The sequence below is a fragment of the Theobroma cacao genome, chromosome 7, assembly GCF_053813885.1.
Source record: "Theobroma cacao isolate CCN51 chromosome 7, ASM5381388v1, whole genome shotgun sequence".
NCBI lineage: Eukaryota > Viridiplantae > Streptophyta > Magnoliopsida > Malvales > Malvaceae > Theobroma > Theobroma cacao.
In genome coordinates, this window is record NC_142645.1 from 2,606,318 (window position 1) to 2,622,351 (window position 16,034).

The following is a 16,034-nucleotide window of genomic DNA, read 5'->3' on the forward strand; positions in this document are numbered from 1 at the left end:
TTTCTTTTTTTTTTTTAATTATTTTTATACCATTAATGCAATGGAAAAATTCAACAAGCATATTATAATATCAATTATTTATTTCATAATTTAACATTAACTTTCTTTTCTTTTTTTTTTTTTCAAATTTTTACCCTAAAAATATGTTGAGTACATTCATCATATCCATATTTTTATTTGCTATTCAAATTGGTAGATGTTTTAACTAAGGTGATTACCACTTGAAAAATTGTCACTAATTTAATGAAAAATAAGTAAATTTGTTTGAGAATTGACCAATCCACTAGCAAATTCACAAAATTTCTTACTTATCAATTCTCTGCAATTTATTTTTTATAAAAAAGCCAATCAATTCTTTTATAAAAAAGCCTATCAATTGCACTATATAAGGATATGCAATTTACTTAAATCTTTGAAGGAGAAAAGAAAATCCAAATTTGTCATGTATAGACCAAACTTGTAACACTCGTCATGCTTTTTTTGGAATTTTTGGAAGTAAAACACCATAATATATTGGATATAATCTAATCTTTCAAAAGGTGAATTAATGAAACAAAGCAGGAAAACTGACATAGAATCAGTGGAAGAGAAGGCCGGTCACTGAGCATTTAGCAAACATAGAATAGAATTTACTTGGTTTTGCTAGAAAATACACACCAGGAAAGTGGCTAAAACCCCTTTAATTTGTAACAATCTAAAAACCTCAGAAAGGTTCATACTAGGATCCAGAAGCTAAAAATTATCACACCCAATTGACAAAGTAAATGTAATTTGAATCATTTTTGATGAGTTCTCCTCCAGGGGAATCCTGTTAGTGAAAACCTTTCTGCATTATTTCCTCATATTAAATGCCAGATTAATCCAACTTCAGAGATAGAACCCAATTTTAACTCTTTTCGAGTCTCCGAGGACTTGGAGCACTTGATCCTTGATCTCTTCTGTCAATTCATTTGAGGAAAACAAAGATATCTTCTTCAAAACAGGTGCATGCTGACACAAATAATTCAACAATTGTATACTTGCGGCAGTGCCCTCAAAATTCATGATGCAAAAGGATTTTAGGCGAGAGCTGAAGCAAGGCAGAGTTTGGAAAAACCAATCTAGATCTTGTCCTTGAAATTCCTGTATTGAAATAGAACAGATATAATTCAATCCTGGAAACATGAATTGTCAGCTTAAAGGCATGCATAATGATAGTTTTGGCAGAAGGGAAACTCACCGAAGCAATGCTAAGAAATTCAAGGTTTGGTGCTTTTTGAAGCAGATACATCACTGCTCCCACAGTACCAACATCAGGGAGGCAACAAGTCGGTCTAACATACAATTGAGTCAAATAGTGAAATGTAGGAAGATCTGCTTCAGGATTTTCTGCACCATCAAGAACCTTACACACAAAAGAAAGATGAAATTAGTATTCTCTTTCAGTGTAACCAAGTGCATCAAGGGAAACAAGAGTGTTGCTGATCTACCAGAAGTGAATCATTTGTCACATAGAGGGAATTAGTATTCTTGAGTCCAGCAAGTAGTTGCACTGCACGTCGACCATCTTCTTCTCGATTAATAACCCCAAAAATATCTACCTGAGCACTCTCCAGTGCTGGCAATGGGTTGTATGGAACAAGTTGGACCCGGAGAAAATTTTGGCATGATAGATGGCTCAGATTTGCTGTGTTAATTTTGATTTTACAGTTCACACGTTTTACCTGCCGAGATGTATAATTGGAAAGAGAGAATTTCTTCAGAGGAGGAATATCAATGTTGATTTCGGATATATTCTTCCAATTACACTCTTGTAAAACCAGCTCTTCTAGGACTAGACAACCTGAAAACAGCTCTTGGCAGGTCTGCACATCGTTAAATTTGACATGTGAAAGTTTCAAAAACTTAAGGCTTGAAAAACAGACAGGAGTAGGGGCTCTCAGAGTACATTCCATCCCCAACACCAAGCTAATCAATGATTCTGAAGTAAAAAGACAATGGGGCAAGATAACATATTCTTGTTCACTTAAGAAAAGATCAAGGCTTTGAGTTTTATGCCTTATTGCAGCACATAGCCATGAGTTTAAACGGAATACATCAACTTCCTTTTGCAAGGAAAGAGAGAGTTTCCTTATACAGGCATTATGATGGTGGATTGATCTATCTACCAGCTTCATGAAACTAGCCCTTAATTCTGGAACACGATCCTGGTTGCTGTGTAAATACAAGAGATCTGTAAAAGTAAGGTTCGGGAGAGACATCCACAGGGTTTGCCATCTTGTAGACAAAACCGAAGTCCTTATAGCTTCTTTGGTTGGAAGGAAGGAAAGACTGTGAACAAGAACATCCTCAGGTAAGTTGCTGATTCTGTCTTCTCCCTTATTGGCATCCTGTGTCTCCAAAGACATTTGCCTAATGGGACTAAGAGGTAAAGAATCCGTAGCCATGTTCACTATTATCACACACTGACAAAGTATTCCGAGTCAGTAATAAAATAAACAAGAAAAACAGAAAAAACCCCAAGAATCCCCATTCAGTAACATCATAATCATGTAAAAAGTCAGGGGAAAAATTCAAAACAAGAATATATATATATATATATATATATATGTATGTATAAATTAGTACCTGAAGGAGGAGGAAACAGTGAAGGCTGAAGCAGAGATGTCATCCTAAAGAAACTCTTTTAATCAGCATTAGTGACTGATTGGAGTTGAAATTCTTTGGCACAAGAAATCCTTCGTTCCTTGAACTGTTTCCTTCTTCCTATCAAATATTTATTTCATTCAATACCTTCATAATTTAGTATTAATTTACTTTCTTTTTAAAATTTTTTGACACTACACAATATGTTGAATACATGCATAATATCCATATTTTTATTTTCTGTTAAAATTGGTAGATTGTATGTTACTTTAAAAAAAAAAGACAATTATTTTGCACACTCTTGTTTCTAACCAATAACCTTCTGTGTTAAAGAGCTTAAAAAAGAATAAAAAAGCTATTTTCTTATAGAAAATTTAATAAAGAAATTTTAATTTATTGAAGAATTTTAACTAAAGTGATTGCCATTTGGAAAATTGCTACTAATTAAATGGAAAATAAGTAAATTTGTTTAATAAATATTATTGGCTGCTTCCTTATCTTATATCTTAGCAGTAAACAACATAGTAGCTGAACATTCAATATTTGAGTTTATAAGAAGGCTTCAGCCTTCTCTTTTCTGCAACAGATTTGCTCCAGAGAGTCAGTGTGCTGGCCAAAAACATTTCATTCTTGATCATCTATTTCATAACCAATAAACCAAGACCTGAAAACTTGACTTGAAAGAGTTATTGATCAAATTCTACAAGACAATGTGGTCCATGGCATATTTTGATTTGGAATTATTCTTTGTAATAAATGCACGTACAAGAATTTGGATAGAAAAGCAGGAAAAGATATACAAGTAAATAAAGCATATTGTCAATTAATTACCAGCCTAGCAAAAAACAGAAGAAATTCAATATCCAGGGTGTGCTATAGCTTTACACCAATATGGCCTAAAAATAGCACTTGGAACTAGTATAACTACAGAAGCATACACCAAGGCATAATACACTTATAGTCTCATTCTTAACCTCTAAAATGGCTGCAATCCCATTTTTTTCCAAGGCTATGCTTTTTCTCTGCCTCATAGCCTTTTTCCAAGTCTCTTTTGCAACTTCCAAACCTACTGGTCTATCCATGAAGCTCATCCGAAGGGATTCCCTGTACCCTGGAAACCTCACTAAAGTTGAAAGAATCAAAAGATTGCTACAATTGTCAGAATTTAGAGCTCAATATTTGGATTCTGTTTTGCGTCCCAATGCAACAGCAGATCTCGATACCGTCCGTGTACCAATAGGTCGGGTTCCTGATAATCATTTATATGTGGTAGAGCTTAAAATCGGAAGCCGACTCCATCCTGTAAAGTTGCTGATGGATACCGGAAGTGGTCTAATTTGGACTCAGTGTAGGCCTTGTAAAAAATGCTTCAGACAGCAGCTTCCTATGTATGACTCTCGAACCTCCACCAGCTATCACAAGCTTCCTTGCACTCACCCACTTTGTCAAGGTGATTACAAACGCTACAAATGTTATAATAACGAATGTGTCTACAGCGTTCGGTATGGTGTTGATTCTCGTCCTAATCCACCTACGACAAAAGGTGTTGCATCTTTCGAATCATTCCAATTTCCTGTTGATAATATCCACACTAGAGTCATTGATGATATGGTTTTCGGATGCTCCAAAGATAACCAAAACTTTGATTTTTCCAATGGGGAGATTTCAGGAATTCTAGGATTAAGCTTGGCACCAGATTCGCTAGCAACCCAGTTAGCTAGTAAAGGCATTACTAGTTATCGGTTCTCATACTGCTTAGTCCCTTTTAGTGATGAATTGGTGCGACCTAGTGTCCTAAGGTTTGGAGATGATATTCCCCCACCAGTAGGAAATCTTCAAACAACACAAATTCTGCCGAACGGATTCTATCATTATCACTTGGAATTGTTAGATATAAGTGTTGGATGGTATCGTTTAGGATTTCAGGAACAACCTGGTATTTTCAGAGTTAGGGAAGATGGCTCAGGCGGTTGCCTTATAGACTCAGGATCTCTAATTAGTACTATTGATCAAAACACCATTGGACGCAATGCATACAAGGCAGTGATGCGAGCCTTTCAAGCTTATTACGACTCCAATAACTTCAAAAGAATCGGCAAAGTGGTCGAATCATTGCCCCTCTGCTACCGTAGCAAGCCCGGTTTTAATGATTACATGACGATGACCTTGCATTTTAATGGAGCTGACTATGACATAGATGGGAAATATATGCACTACTTTAGCGAGGAGGATGGGTATTTTTGCGTGGCATTGAGACCAGCATCAAGAACTATACTAGGATCATGGCAGCAACAAAACATGCGTATCATTATTAATATGGATGTTGCTGGACTCCAATGGGTTACCGAGACTTGTGCTGATGATATTCCATGATTGAATTCCATTATCTTCTTCACCCTCTCCTCTCTGCCTTGTTTAATTTCTTGCTTCATAGCAATCAGCAGAGGGATTGTTTAACTCAATTTTCTCAATAAAATTGCTTTGGGAAACCCCTGATACAAAGTAAAGTTTACATGTGCTTTAACATCTTTTACAAAGGAGTTTTTGTGGGAAACATCAGTTGGAATCAAGTTATTGATAAAACAATTGGTTAAGTTTCACCAACTAATAAACTCTTTTCAAGACAACATAACAGTCACATTCATTGGAAGGAGAAGGGAAATTAATCCAAATGCGTCGATGATCTGTGTATGAGTTTCAGTCTAAATGTCAATAACAATATAGAAGTTAACTTTAGAAGCAGGAAAACAGAAATAAACTCTGTTTAACCTTTCAAGTCAAAATTACATGTTCACATAAAACTTTGAATTTTTCTGAAATTGGGGAGCCCTTTTGAGCACTGCTTACAGTACTACTTCTACGTGTACACATACCACAATATGAGCTAAGGAGCCTGCCTCAACTCACATTTTACTCTTTCTTTTCCAAGTCCTCTGACAAATGATCTGAGCCATGGACTGAAAACCACTCCAAAGCTTTAACATCCCTGAGTATATATTTAAGAATGGAACCTCTTTCACATTTTTAAGATTTTTGAAAGAGATCGGTATAAGATTGTCCAGCAAATGATTTTCCTCTCCCAAAATATCAAGATCAAATCCCTAAAAATAAAAAATCATTTGTAAAAAAAAAAAAAACAGCTTAGTTATCTCATAAAATCAAGAGAATCCCCTTTGATGATAGAACTAAAATATTGGAGTCAATAGAAACCTACTTGGAAAAAGTGTAGAGAATATAGATTTGGTGACTTTCGAAGAACACGCTTCAATGCAGCTCCACCACGAGTAGAAAGGACAAAGCTTACATTCAAATGGGTCAAGTTGTAAAATGTAGGAAGGTGAACAGCTTGAAAGTTTTCTGCAAATGAGATGGCCTTGACAGAAAATAGAAATGTGTTGTTACCAGAAATGAATGAATGAAAGAACATTCTTCTAGTTTGTAATGCTAAATTAAAGATAGACATTGACATGCACAGTTATATAACACATACCTGAAGTGTTCTGTTTGATAGTTCAAGATATTTGACACCACGAATTCCTTCTAATAATTTAAGGGTGCGATGAGCAACCTGAACTCGTTGGTCATATGTCAACCAACCAAAAACATCAACCTCTGCACGAATTACTGAAGATAGGTCACAAGTCACAAGTTCAACTTGGGAAAAACTTGTGTAGAAAAAGTTTAAAAGATTTGGAGTAAAAATCCTTATTGAAATATCAGGAGGACCATTGTATTCCAAGGAAATAGATAATGTCAGCAAAGTGGGAATCGAAATTTTAATTTCTGTTCTTTTGATCCAATCACAGTTATCTAGATACAACTCTTCAAGGACTGGGCAGTTAGAAAGAAGGAGCTGAGCAGAGTGCTCATCCTGGAATTCAATGCAATCAAGATTTAAGGACTTAAGTCTTGGGAAGCATATGGAAGTTGGAAAACTATTCAAGGCAGCTTCAGTCATATGTAACGTCAAAGAAGTCAATGACTCGGAAGTACAAAGGCTATGAGGCAAGGAAAACAGATTGGATTCCATACATGGAATAGAAAGGTCTAACTCTTCAACTTTATGCTTCACTATTTTGGATACTATTGACATCGACGCCAAGATTTGGGAAGAAGAGACGGCAAAAGTTGAATGCAGACGAAATTTTTGTATGCGTGCAGTGTCAGGAATCATGAGTAGCTCTCTCCTAACACTATCCAAGAAACTAGAACACTCTTTCTTCTCTTTGTATGCATCGAAATCAAAACTAACAATGTTAAAGAAAGTCCACAAGTATCGCCATCTTGTTGATAATGCAGAAGTGCTTACAATATCCTTTGTCGGTAGAAAAGATAGAATATGAAGGAGAAGTTCATCAGGTAATTGACTGATTATATCTTCACCAAAATCATCATGCTGGACTTGAAATCGATTCTGGGTTTCGGATTTCGTTGACAATGTGAGGGATTTAATTGCCAAAATGATAGAATCCATGTTCTCTAGTCTCTTCTGACAAGAAAAAATTAATAATTTTACTTAACAAGAAAAACTTGAATTACCTGCAAGAAACAAGCCAACCAAGAATTGGAATATTCAATAAAATAATTTGGATCAGCTTGATTTTATAAGACATCACTGACAACAAGAAAAAACACATGTATATAATTAACAATCAAATTCAGGAAACAATGAATTAATCAAAAGCAATTCGGCTATCGAAATTTTCACTTTCATCTATATGAAATTTTCGCTTTGTATCTGAAATTTTCATTCTTAGTCATTGAAAAATTCATTTAGAAAGAAAAAACAAATAGTCCTATTTGATCAGTAACACATAATCCCAATCATAGGGTATGATGAATACATATCATCCAAAAGTTTAATTTCGGAAAACTTGTGCTAGATTAAGAACAAAAAATACCAACTCAATCCAAATTAAAGCAAGAATATCTCTAAAGCCGAAAACACTAGAAACTGATTCAAAACAAGAACAGCTGCAGCATAATCTTATGCAGTAAAAGAAACCAATTACAAAAGAAAGAAAAAAGGAGAGAGTGGGGTACCTTGGCTTTGTGTAGATAATTCTGAATTGTTTGAGTTGGTTCTGGTTTTTGGCTTGGTGAAAAAATCAGGTCGTGTTGACCCTTTATATAGTTTACTGTCTTGACTTAAACGACCTCGTTTGAGGAGTTTTATAGTTTCCCAATCTCCTCTCAAAAGGAATTTTACTAAGACCAAATAGTTAGTTCAACATTGGAATTTTTTTAAGCTAAAATTGTTTTAAGAAATTAACTTAGGATTTATATTTGATATACCATTATTAGGTATGGGTTTTATAAATTATTAGTGAATTAAATTGTGTTATCTCCGTAAAAAAATAAATTTAAAAAATGGGGAATTTTAATAAATAAATATTTATTTTAAAAACTTTTGAATTTTTTATTTTGTATATTTATTATGTGGTACTTTATGATTAAGTGATAATGTGTAAATATCATATATAGTTGGAATGCTAGTTATATAAATAAGAGGTTTTAGGACTTACCATGTCATACCATGCCAGGTGAACCAATCAGGTTCTAGTATTCTTTCTCTGTCGGCTTCTATTCTGACATTACTTTTCCTTGACAATTGTGATGGTGTAAATGTTGCAGGGTTACGTAGTCTATGAATGAGTTTCTGTCGAAATCTCAATAATTAACATGGAAGTTAATTTTAAAAGCAAGAAACAGAAACAAACTCTGTTTAATCTTTACCTTACAAGTCATAATTACATGTTTAAATGAAACTTTGAATTACATAACCCCTTAACCATGGCTTATAGCACAGTACTGGTTCTACATGAACACATACGCACAATATGAGCTACAAAGCTGCCTCAGCTCATATTTTATCTCCTCTTTCTTTCCCAAGTTTTCTGATAGATCTTCTGAGCAATGGACTGAAAACCACTCCAAAACTTTAACATTCTTGAGTATATATTTAAGAATCGAACCTCTTCTGCATTATCCTTAATCAGTTCAACATTCTTCTGATTTTCCTCATCACATCCTTGAGAAAAGTGTAGAGATTGTAGATTTGGTGACTTTTGAAGAACATGCAACAGTGCAGCTCCATCACGATTAGCAAAGTTGAAATTTACAGTCAATCAGTCAAGTTGTAAAATGTAGGAAGATGATTAGCTTGGAAATTTTCTGCAAATGAGATGGCCTGGCAGAAAATAGAAAAGTTTTGTTATCAGAAATGAATGAATGAAAAGAAATTCCTCTAGTTTGCAGTATTAAGCAAAAATGGATATTGACAGCATGACATATATATACACAGATACCTGAAATGTTTCATATGATAGTTCAAGAAATTTAACTCCACGAATTCTTTCCAATAATTTAAGCGTACGATGAGCAGCCTGAACTCGAAATCGTTGGTCATAACTCAACCAACCGAAAACATCAATCTCAGCACGAATCACCGAAGATAGGTCACAAGGTATAAGTTCAACTTGCAAAGAACTTGTGGAGTAAAACTTTAAAAGATTTGGAGTACAAATCCCTATTGAAAAATCTGGAGGATTATCGTCGAAGAAAATAGTAGTTAATGCCAGTAGAGTGGAAATAGAAATTGTAAATTCTGTCCTTTTGCTCCAATCACAATTATCTAGATACAACTCTTTAAGGACAGGGCAGGCAGAAAGAAGGGACTGAGTAGAATGATCATCCTGAAATTTAATGTAGTCCAGATATTATGTCTTAAGCCTTGGTAAGCATATGGACGATGGAAAATTATGCAAGGCAACCTGAGTCATATGTAGCTTCAAAGAAATCAATGACTCGGAGGTAAAAAGGCAATGTGGTAAGGAAAACAAATCGGATTCCAAATAATATGGAATACAAAGGTCAAGCTCTTCAACTCTATGGTTAACTACTTTTTATACCACTGACATTGACTCTAGTATTTGGGAAAAAGGGACAGCAAAATCGGAGTGCAGATGAAATTTTCGTATGCGTGCAGTGTCAGGAATGAGTAGCTCTCTCTGAACTCTATCCAAGAAACTAGGACTCTCCTTTTGCTTCTCTTTTCATGCGTCGAAGTCAAAACTAACAATAGTAAAGAAAGTCCACAAGTATCGCCATCTTGTCGATAATGTACAAGTACTTATTACATCCTTTGTCAGTAGAAAAGATAGAATATGTTGGAGAATTTCATCAGGCAATTGACTAATAAGGTATTCTTTAGAGTCATCGTTCTGGACTTTGATAGAATATATATTCTCTGTTCTCTATTCTCCTCCCTCACAGAAAACAAATAAAATTAGAAAGCTAAATTAATATTACGGCTTGAACTGTCTCCCAAAACAAGCCAACAATCATCAATGAAATGAATTTGTTTTCACTGCAAGTAATCTTATGTAGTAAAAGAAACCAAAGAAAAAGAAAAAGAGGGAAAGTGGTTTTGGCTTGGTGAAGAAATCAGGTCGTGTTCACCCTTTGTATAGTTTACTGTCCTCACCTAAACCAACTATTTTTAGGAATTCTGCAGTTTCCCAATCTCCTACTACCAAACATATATTATTAAATAAATATTTCTAAATTATTTAAGAAGGTATTTTGTTAAGACCAAACCTAGCAAAAGTAGTGGAATACTCAAGTTCTAAAACTTTAGCCTACGAAAACCATCTCTTACAATATTATTACATGAAAGAACAAACTCTCAGATAGCTCAAAGGAGATAAAAAAGGCATGACCCAGTTATTACCTTAGGTCCTCACTCACCCTGGAGCATAACAATGAGTCATACAAAAATTATCCCAGACCGACTCCTTCCCCTTAGTCTATCACCATGTACACCTCTTGTCAAAACTAGTGGTTCAAGAAATAACAGATGCTCATCAACTGAGACTTGCACAGAGCAACATCCCAAAATATCAGTAATGGAAATCAAGTCTCAGAGAAACAGAATGTCTGGAAACAGCCATACAGCATTTCAAGCAGAAAGGATCATCCGCACAGATTCAGAACCGCTTACAGGCCATAACCAGCATCATTCGGTCCGGTACAGCAGTCCTTTAACTCCTTCAACATCTCGTTCCTTGATCACTTGCATCACACAAAACACTTGCCGAAAGAAGGGACATTCCCCTTGCAGGTTTTTATAAAACCTCAGGATCGCAACCACAGAACAAGTTGACAGCTCAGAGAGCCTCATCATTGTGTCAGAAACATGATTCAATTAGCAGAAAGCCTCCATGGCGGAGAAGCCAGCTAGGCACCATGCAAAGAGACACATTTGCAGCAAATACAGGGAGTTTCTGATTTGTATTGATTTAGACTAGAACAATTCTTGCACTATGCATGGAGGAGGGTGGGTTGTAATTATATGGGGTCGGGTTTTCAAAAGGATATAACGCTCACATTCATTGGAAGAAGAAAGGAAATTAATCCAAATGTGTCAAAATCTTAATAATAATAATAATAAGAATAATAACATAAAAGTTGATTTTGGAATCAAGAAAACAGAAATAAACTCTGTTTTACTTTGAATTTGTTTTTTTCTTAAATCGGGGAGTTTCATAGAGGACTGCTTACAATGGTACTTTCTAACAGAACAGATATGCACAATGTTCACTACAAAGCTTCTTCAACTCCCATCTTATCTCCTCTTTCCTTTCCAGGTCTTCTGATAGATCTTCTGAGCAACAGACTGAAAACCACTTCAAGGCTGTAGCATGCTTGAGTATATGTTTCAGGAAAAAAACCTCTTCCTCATTTCCCCTAAAATTTAAGACTCTAAAGCTCTCTAGAGAATTTATCAAACAGTCCGGTACGGCATTCTTCAAGGAATGAGTTTTCTCTTTGAGATTGTCTAGTTTAAGTCCCTAGGAAAATCAGATAATCATTTGCAAGGAAACAAGTTGTTAGGATAGTCTTGAATTGTGATTTAATTAGGATTGTTTAATTCTAATTAAATTAGTATACCTAATTAAATAGTCTTTAAATCTAGTTAGACTAGAATAATAATTTCTAATTATATTAGGATAAGGTTATTGTATTTGGCACTATAAAAGGACTCTATGGGGTTAAAGAATAATCATCACCTAGATTTAGAGAAAGTAATTTAGGTGTACGTGGGATAAGGGTTGTAAGTTTGAGACTGTTCTTGTAATCTCCTTCTTAGTGTGGACGTAGGTCATCAAAAGACCGAACCATGTAAATTCTTGTGTTCTTGTGGGTGTGCTTGATTTCTTTCTTTCTTTATTCTATTAATTGAGTAAGATCTTGGGCAATTCTTTAGAGACAATTTTGCAATTTTCCAACACAAGTCAGTCATTATCTGATTAAAACCAGAGCAATAAGTTATAGAAATATTCAAGATTTCCAATCCAGAGGAACCTGCATGAGGAAAGACAATAGACTGCAGCTTAGGTGACTTGTGAAGAATGTGCAGCAATGCAGCTGCACTTAAATCACAATCTCCACCTATCAGTTTCAAACGGGTTAAATTGTGAAATGTAGGAAGATCATCAGCAAGAACGTTTTCTGCACAAGAGATGGTCTTGGAACAAAATGAAAAATTTTTGTGTCATTACAAGGAAAAAATAGTCATGTAGAACATGTATATTGGCAACTTGGCATACCTTAAGAGTCTCACTTGAGAGTCGAAGAGATTTGACACTACGAGTTCTTTCCAATAAATTAAGTGTGGAGCGAGCAAGCCGAATCTGTTGGTACAAATTTCCCCGAGGCATAATCTCAACATGAGCTTTAATCAATGAAGGTAGGTGAAGCACAAGGTTAAAAAAGGAACAACTCCAGAAATTTAAAAATTGAAGATTTGGACAACGAATCTTTAGTGAATTGTTTGAAGATGAGTAATAATGGTAAATGGCTAATCTCTGCAGTGTGGCAATGGCAATCGTTATGCCATAGGTTGTATTCCAATAACAATTGTCCAAAAGCAACTCTTCAAGGACCAGACAACCAGAAAAAAGTAACTCAGCAAATCTCGCATCCAGAAATTTAATACATATAAGATGTAAGGTTTTGAGCCTGGGGAAGCATATGGAAGTAGGATAAGGATTTACGGAAGCAGCATGAGACATATGTAATTTCAAAGAAGTTAGTGACTCGGAAGTAAAAAGGGTATGAGGTAAGGACAACATATTGCATCTCCAAAGATGTGGAAAAGAAAGTTCCAACTCTTCAACTTGATGCTTCAGTGCTTTGTATACCAATGAAATTGATTAAAGGATGTTAGGGTAAGTATAGAAGTGGCTATATTTATGCAAGTGAATACGAAATTTTCTTATGCGTGCAGTGTCAGGAATGAGGAGCTTGTTTTGAATCAAATCTAAGAAACTAGCAGAGTCATTCTCATCTTCATCCTCCGCACCAAAATCGACACTAACAATGGTAAAGAAAGTCCACAACCATCGCCATCTTGTTGAAAATGCAGAAGTTCTTACAATATCCTTTGTTGGAAGACAAGAAAGAATATGATGGAGAAGTTCATCAGGCAATTCACTAATTATATCTTTACCCAAATCATCATCTTGCTGGACTTCACATCGATTCCGGGTTTCGGATTCCATGTTGTCTTTACCAGAATCATCATCATGCACTTCACATATTTTCTGGATTTCAGATTTCATCTTGTCTGTTTTACTTCTCCAACCTGAAAAAAAGAAAAAACTCACAAAGCTAAAATAATTTAACTTTTAACTTTGATATATATACATGTAAGACTTGAGATTGCCTCCCGGAAACGAGCCATCGATGGAATTTTGCTTTTTCACTGTAAATCAATCAAGGAGATCATAGCTCAGATCCATGAAACAACAAGGAAAATACATGTATATCACAATTAACTAATACTAAAATTCATCATTCGTGATTAACAGTCAAATTAAAGATCATCAATGCATAAATAAGGCAATTCATCTGCTTGCAATATAACTGGTAGTGCAATGTAACTATAAATAATGGGAAAAAGTAAAAATTTTGCTTGGTTAAGAACCAAAGTTATATTCAGCATCACCTACAGTTTATAGGTCTCTAAACAAGCAATTTCTTCCAAATTTAAAGCCAAAATACTAAAAATTAGTTCAAAATAATAAGAGCTATAGCATAATATTAAGCAGTAAAAGAAAGCAGAGGAGAAAAAAAATAACAAAGTGAGGGTACCTTCGATATGTGTAACAAGAAGAATTTAAGAGACCAAAGAAGAGAATTTATTGTTGAGTTCACTTTAGTTTTGGGCTTTGAGTGTCTTCGAAACTCTAAAGTATAACTCGTTGTCTTGACTTAAACCACCTTGTTTGAGGGCTTCTATAGTTTTCCCATCTCTTCTGCAGGAAAAAATTAAATATTTTCAAAAAATTGAAGGAGTTTTATTAAGAGCAAACTAGCTTGTACATTGGGATTTTCTCTTTTAGCTAAAATTATTTAAAGGAATTAAATTAAGTTGCCAAATTATTTTGTTGTATTTTGTGAATTTGGAGGTTTGATCATTCCATGTGGCAACACCTTGCTCCATTGGAAGACACCAATTTGAAGGACATTAATTCATTGTTCACCAATGCATGATGAATCATCCTTCCTTTTTGACAAAGAGACAAATAATGTAATAAAAGGCAGTAATGAGGAAAACAGATATACAAGCCTACCAAACGTAGAAGAATATTCAATTTGTAGAACATTGCTACAAATTTGGGCAAAAAATTTGCTTAACAATATTATCTATATATAAAGAACTACTAGAACCATTGAATTATAGGCTGCTTTTCAGTTCAGAAAATGTCTGCAACCCTTCATTTTCTTAATGCCAAATTGTTCCTTTGCCTCTTAGTAACACTATTCCATCACCATTTTGTATTTGCAACTTCAAATCCTGCTGGTCTAAGTCTAAGGGCTGTCATAGATGATTCCCCACAGTCTCCTCTATACCTTGTTGGAAGCCTCAGTAGGGCTGAAAGAATCGCAAAACTGATCAAAATTACCAAGGCAAGAGCCAATTATTTGGATTTGGTGTCGCGTCCAAATGCAAGGGTGGTTCCTGATTATCTCCATATACCAATACTCCGAGATGTTTTGTTCTATGTTGTAGTGTTTACATTAGGGAGCCAACAACACCCTGTGAAGTTGTTGATGGACACTGGAGGAGGCCTAATCTGGACACAGTGTCAACCTTGCAAAAACTGTTTCCCCCAAAATCTTCAAATTTATGATCCTAGAGTCTCCGCGAGCTATGGCACACTTCCTTGCGACCATCCCCTCTGCGATGGTGATCATAGGCTCTACGACTGTGTAAATGGAGAATGTGTCTACGATGTTCGATATGCTGGTGAAGCCTCTACCAGGGGTGTTGCATCCTTGGAATCATTCCAATTCTTCATCGATCATTCTAGCAGACGAACTTTCAGCAATGTCATCTTTGGTTGCTCAGATGATAACACCGGCTTCTCGTTTAAGAATTGTGGTATTTCAGGGATCTTTGGATTGAACCTGTCTCCGGATTCAATGTCGAGCCAGTTTTCTCCTTTGATTCACAATCGATTCTCGTATTGTTTCGTCCCTTTTCTCGACGCAATGCCTCGTCCGATCATCTTAAGATTTGGAGAGGACATTCCTCAGCTGCCTCCCGAACACCTTCATACAACATTGTTCACGTACACACCACCAGGATCCTATTATTTCTATCTAGAATTGTTGGATATAAGCGTTGCAAACCATCGTCTAGGATTTCAACCTGACACGTTCAGGATCAGGCAGGATGGCTTAGGAGGTTGCTTCATAGACTCGGGAGCTCTAGTCTCTCAAATTGATTCCAACACTTTCGGGGTCAATGCTTATGAAGCAGTGCTAGCAGTCTTTGGAGCTTATTACGGATCGCGAGGACTTCAAAGAACAAACGGTCGGGTAGGATTGGAGCTGTGCTACGAAACTCCAGCAAATTACCATGATTTCGCAGCAATAACGTTTCATTTTAATGGAGCTGACTACACCGTAGATGGGCAACTGGGGCATTTCATCGACCCTGTGAATGGGTTTTTCTGCGTAGCAATTACAAGCGGACAGATGGGAACTGTGCTAGGAGCATGGCATCAACAGAATAAGCGAATCATTTATGATCGGTGGATGGGTGGTCTCCAATTTGCTGATGAGCAATGTATCAATGATGTTCTTTAATGAATAAACCATAAAAAAAAATGATGTTTTGTGATTGAATTCTTCTTCTTCTATTATCAAAGTTTTATCTTTTTTTTTCGAGTTCTAGAAAGTAATTATACATTCTAAAATTTAGAGTTTCAAGAAATAATTATGCATTCTGAAGTCATAATTTAGGAAATTATGACCCATATAAAAAGCTAAAATAAAGATATATATACAGGATTATTGAGAAAGTAGATGAGTTTTACAAAATAATAATAAATTTT

At 35.4% G+C, this 16,034-nt stretch overlaps 5 protein-coding genes across 5 annotated transcripts; 2 read left to right on the plus strand and 3 right to left on the minus strand.

Moving 5' to 3' along the window:
* Positions 1 to 867: 867 nt before the first annotated feature.
* On the minus strand, positions 868 to 2,426 carry LOC18593598 (F-box/LRR-repeat protein At3g58900-like). Its single transcript, XM_018124191.2, has 3 exons — positions 1,470 to 2,426; positions 1,220 to 1,384; positions 868 to 1,122 (listed from the first exon to the last, which is right to left on the minus strand). Exons 1-3 carry the CDS (start codon positions 2,424 to 2,426, stop codon positions 868 to 870), a joined length of 1,377 nt encoding a protein of 458 aa, XP_017979680.2.
* Positions 2,427 to 3,606: 1,180 nt separating this feature from the next.
* On the plus strand, positions 3,607 to 4,998 carry LOC18593599 (aspartic proteinase nepenthesin-2-like). The gene has a single exon (XM_007020910.3). It carries the CDS (start codon positions 3,607 to 3,609, stop codon positions 4,996 to 4,998), a length of 1,392 nt encoding a protein of 463 aa, XP_007020972.3.
* Positions 4,999 to 5,243: 245 nt separating this feature from the next.
* On the minus strand, positions 5,244 to 7,099 carry LOC18593600 (F-box/LRR-repeat protein At4g14103-like). Its single transcript, XM_018124192.2, has 4 exons — positions 6,116 to 7,099; positions 5,840 to 5,998; positions 5,637 to 5,726; positions 5,244 to 5,327 (listed from the first exon to the last, which is right to left on the minus strand). Exons 1-4 carry the CDS (start codon positions 7,097 to 7,099, stop codon positions 5,244 to 5,246), a joined length of 1,317 nt encoding a protein of 438 aa, XP_017979681.2.
* A 1,650-nt stretch (positions 7,100 to 8,749) lies between these two features.
* Positions 8,750 to 13,372, minus strand: LOC148761433 (F-box/LRR-repeat protein At4g14103-like). The gene is made up of 5 exons (XM_088808236.1): positions 13,336 to 13,372; positions 12,896 to 13,273; positions 12,237 to 12,562; positions 8,934 to 9,320; positions 8,750 to 8,815 (listed from the first exon to the last, which is right to left on the minus strand). Exons 1-5 carry the CDS (start codon positions 13,370 to 13,372, stop codon positions 8,750 to 8,752), a joined length of 1,194 nt encoding a protein of 397 aa, XP_088664362.1.
* Positions 13,373 to 14,394: 1,022 nt separating this feature from the next.
* Positions 14,395 to 15,786, plus strand: LOC18593601 (aspartic proteinase nepenthesin-1-like). The gene has a single exon (XM_007020912.3). The coding sequence runs from the start codon at positions 14,395 to 14,397 to the stop codon at positions 15,784 to 15,786; it is 1,392 nt and encodes a 463-aa protein (XP_007020974.3).
* Positions 15,787 to 16,034: the final 248 nt, after the last annotated feature.

What these genes read in the sequence shown, in the direction of transcription:
- LOC18593598 (XM_018124191.2), bottom strand. Translation starts at nt 2,426, where the DNA reads ATGGCTACGGATTCTTTACCTCTTAGTCCCATTAGGCAAATGTCTTTG. An exon ending in TGACAAATGATTCACTTCTG is followed by an intron (nt 1,385 to 1,469) that starts GTAGATCAGCAA and finishes TTTGTGTGTAAG; the next exon opens with GTTCTTGATGGTGCAGAAAA. An exon ending in AATTTCTTAGCATTGCTTCG is followed by an intron (nt 1,123 to 1,219) that starts GTGAGTTTCCCT and finishes ATTTCAATACAG; the next exon opens with GAATTTCAAGGACAAGATCT.
- LOC18593601 (XM_007020912.3), top strand. Translation starts at nt 14,395, where the DNA reads ATGTCTGCAACCCTTCATTTTCTTAATGCCAAATTGTTCCTTTGCCTC.
- LOC18593599 (XM_007020910.3), top strand. Translation starts at nt 3,607, where the DNA reads ATGGCTGCAATCCCATTTTTTTCCAAGGCTATGCTTTTTCTCTGCCTC.
- LOC18593600 (XM_018124192.2), bottom strand. Translation starts at nt 7,099, where the DNA reads ATGGATTCTATCATTTTGGCAATTAAATCCCTCACATTGTCAACGAAA. An exon ending in ATTCTCTACACTTTTTCCAA is followed by an intron (nt 5,727 to 5,839) that starts GTAGGTTTCTAT and finishes TTTTATTTTTAG; the next exon opens with GGATTTGATCTTGATATTTT. An exon ending in ATCTTAAAAATGTGAAAGAG is followed by an intron (nt 5,328 to 5,636) that starts GTTCCATTCTTA and finishes ATTGACATTTAG; the next exon opens with ACTGAAACTCATACACAGAT.
- LOC148761433 (XM_088808236.1), bottom strand. Translation starts at nt 13,372, where the DNA reads ATGGCTCGTTTCCGGGAGGCAATCTCAAGTCTTACAT. An exon ending in GGCAATCTCAAGTCTTACAT is followed by an intron (nt 13,274 to 13,335) that starts GTATATATATCA and finishes TCTTTTTTTCAG; the next exon opens with GTTGGAGAAGTAAAACAGAC. An exon ending in TGCACGCATAAGAAAATTTC is followed by an intron (nt 12,563 to 12,895) that starts GTATTCACTTGC and finishes TGGTCCTTGAAG; the next exon opens with AGTTGCTTTTGGACAATTGT.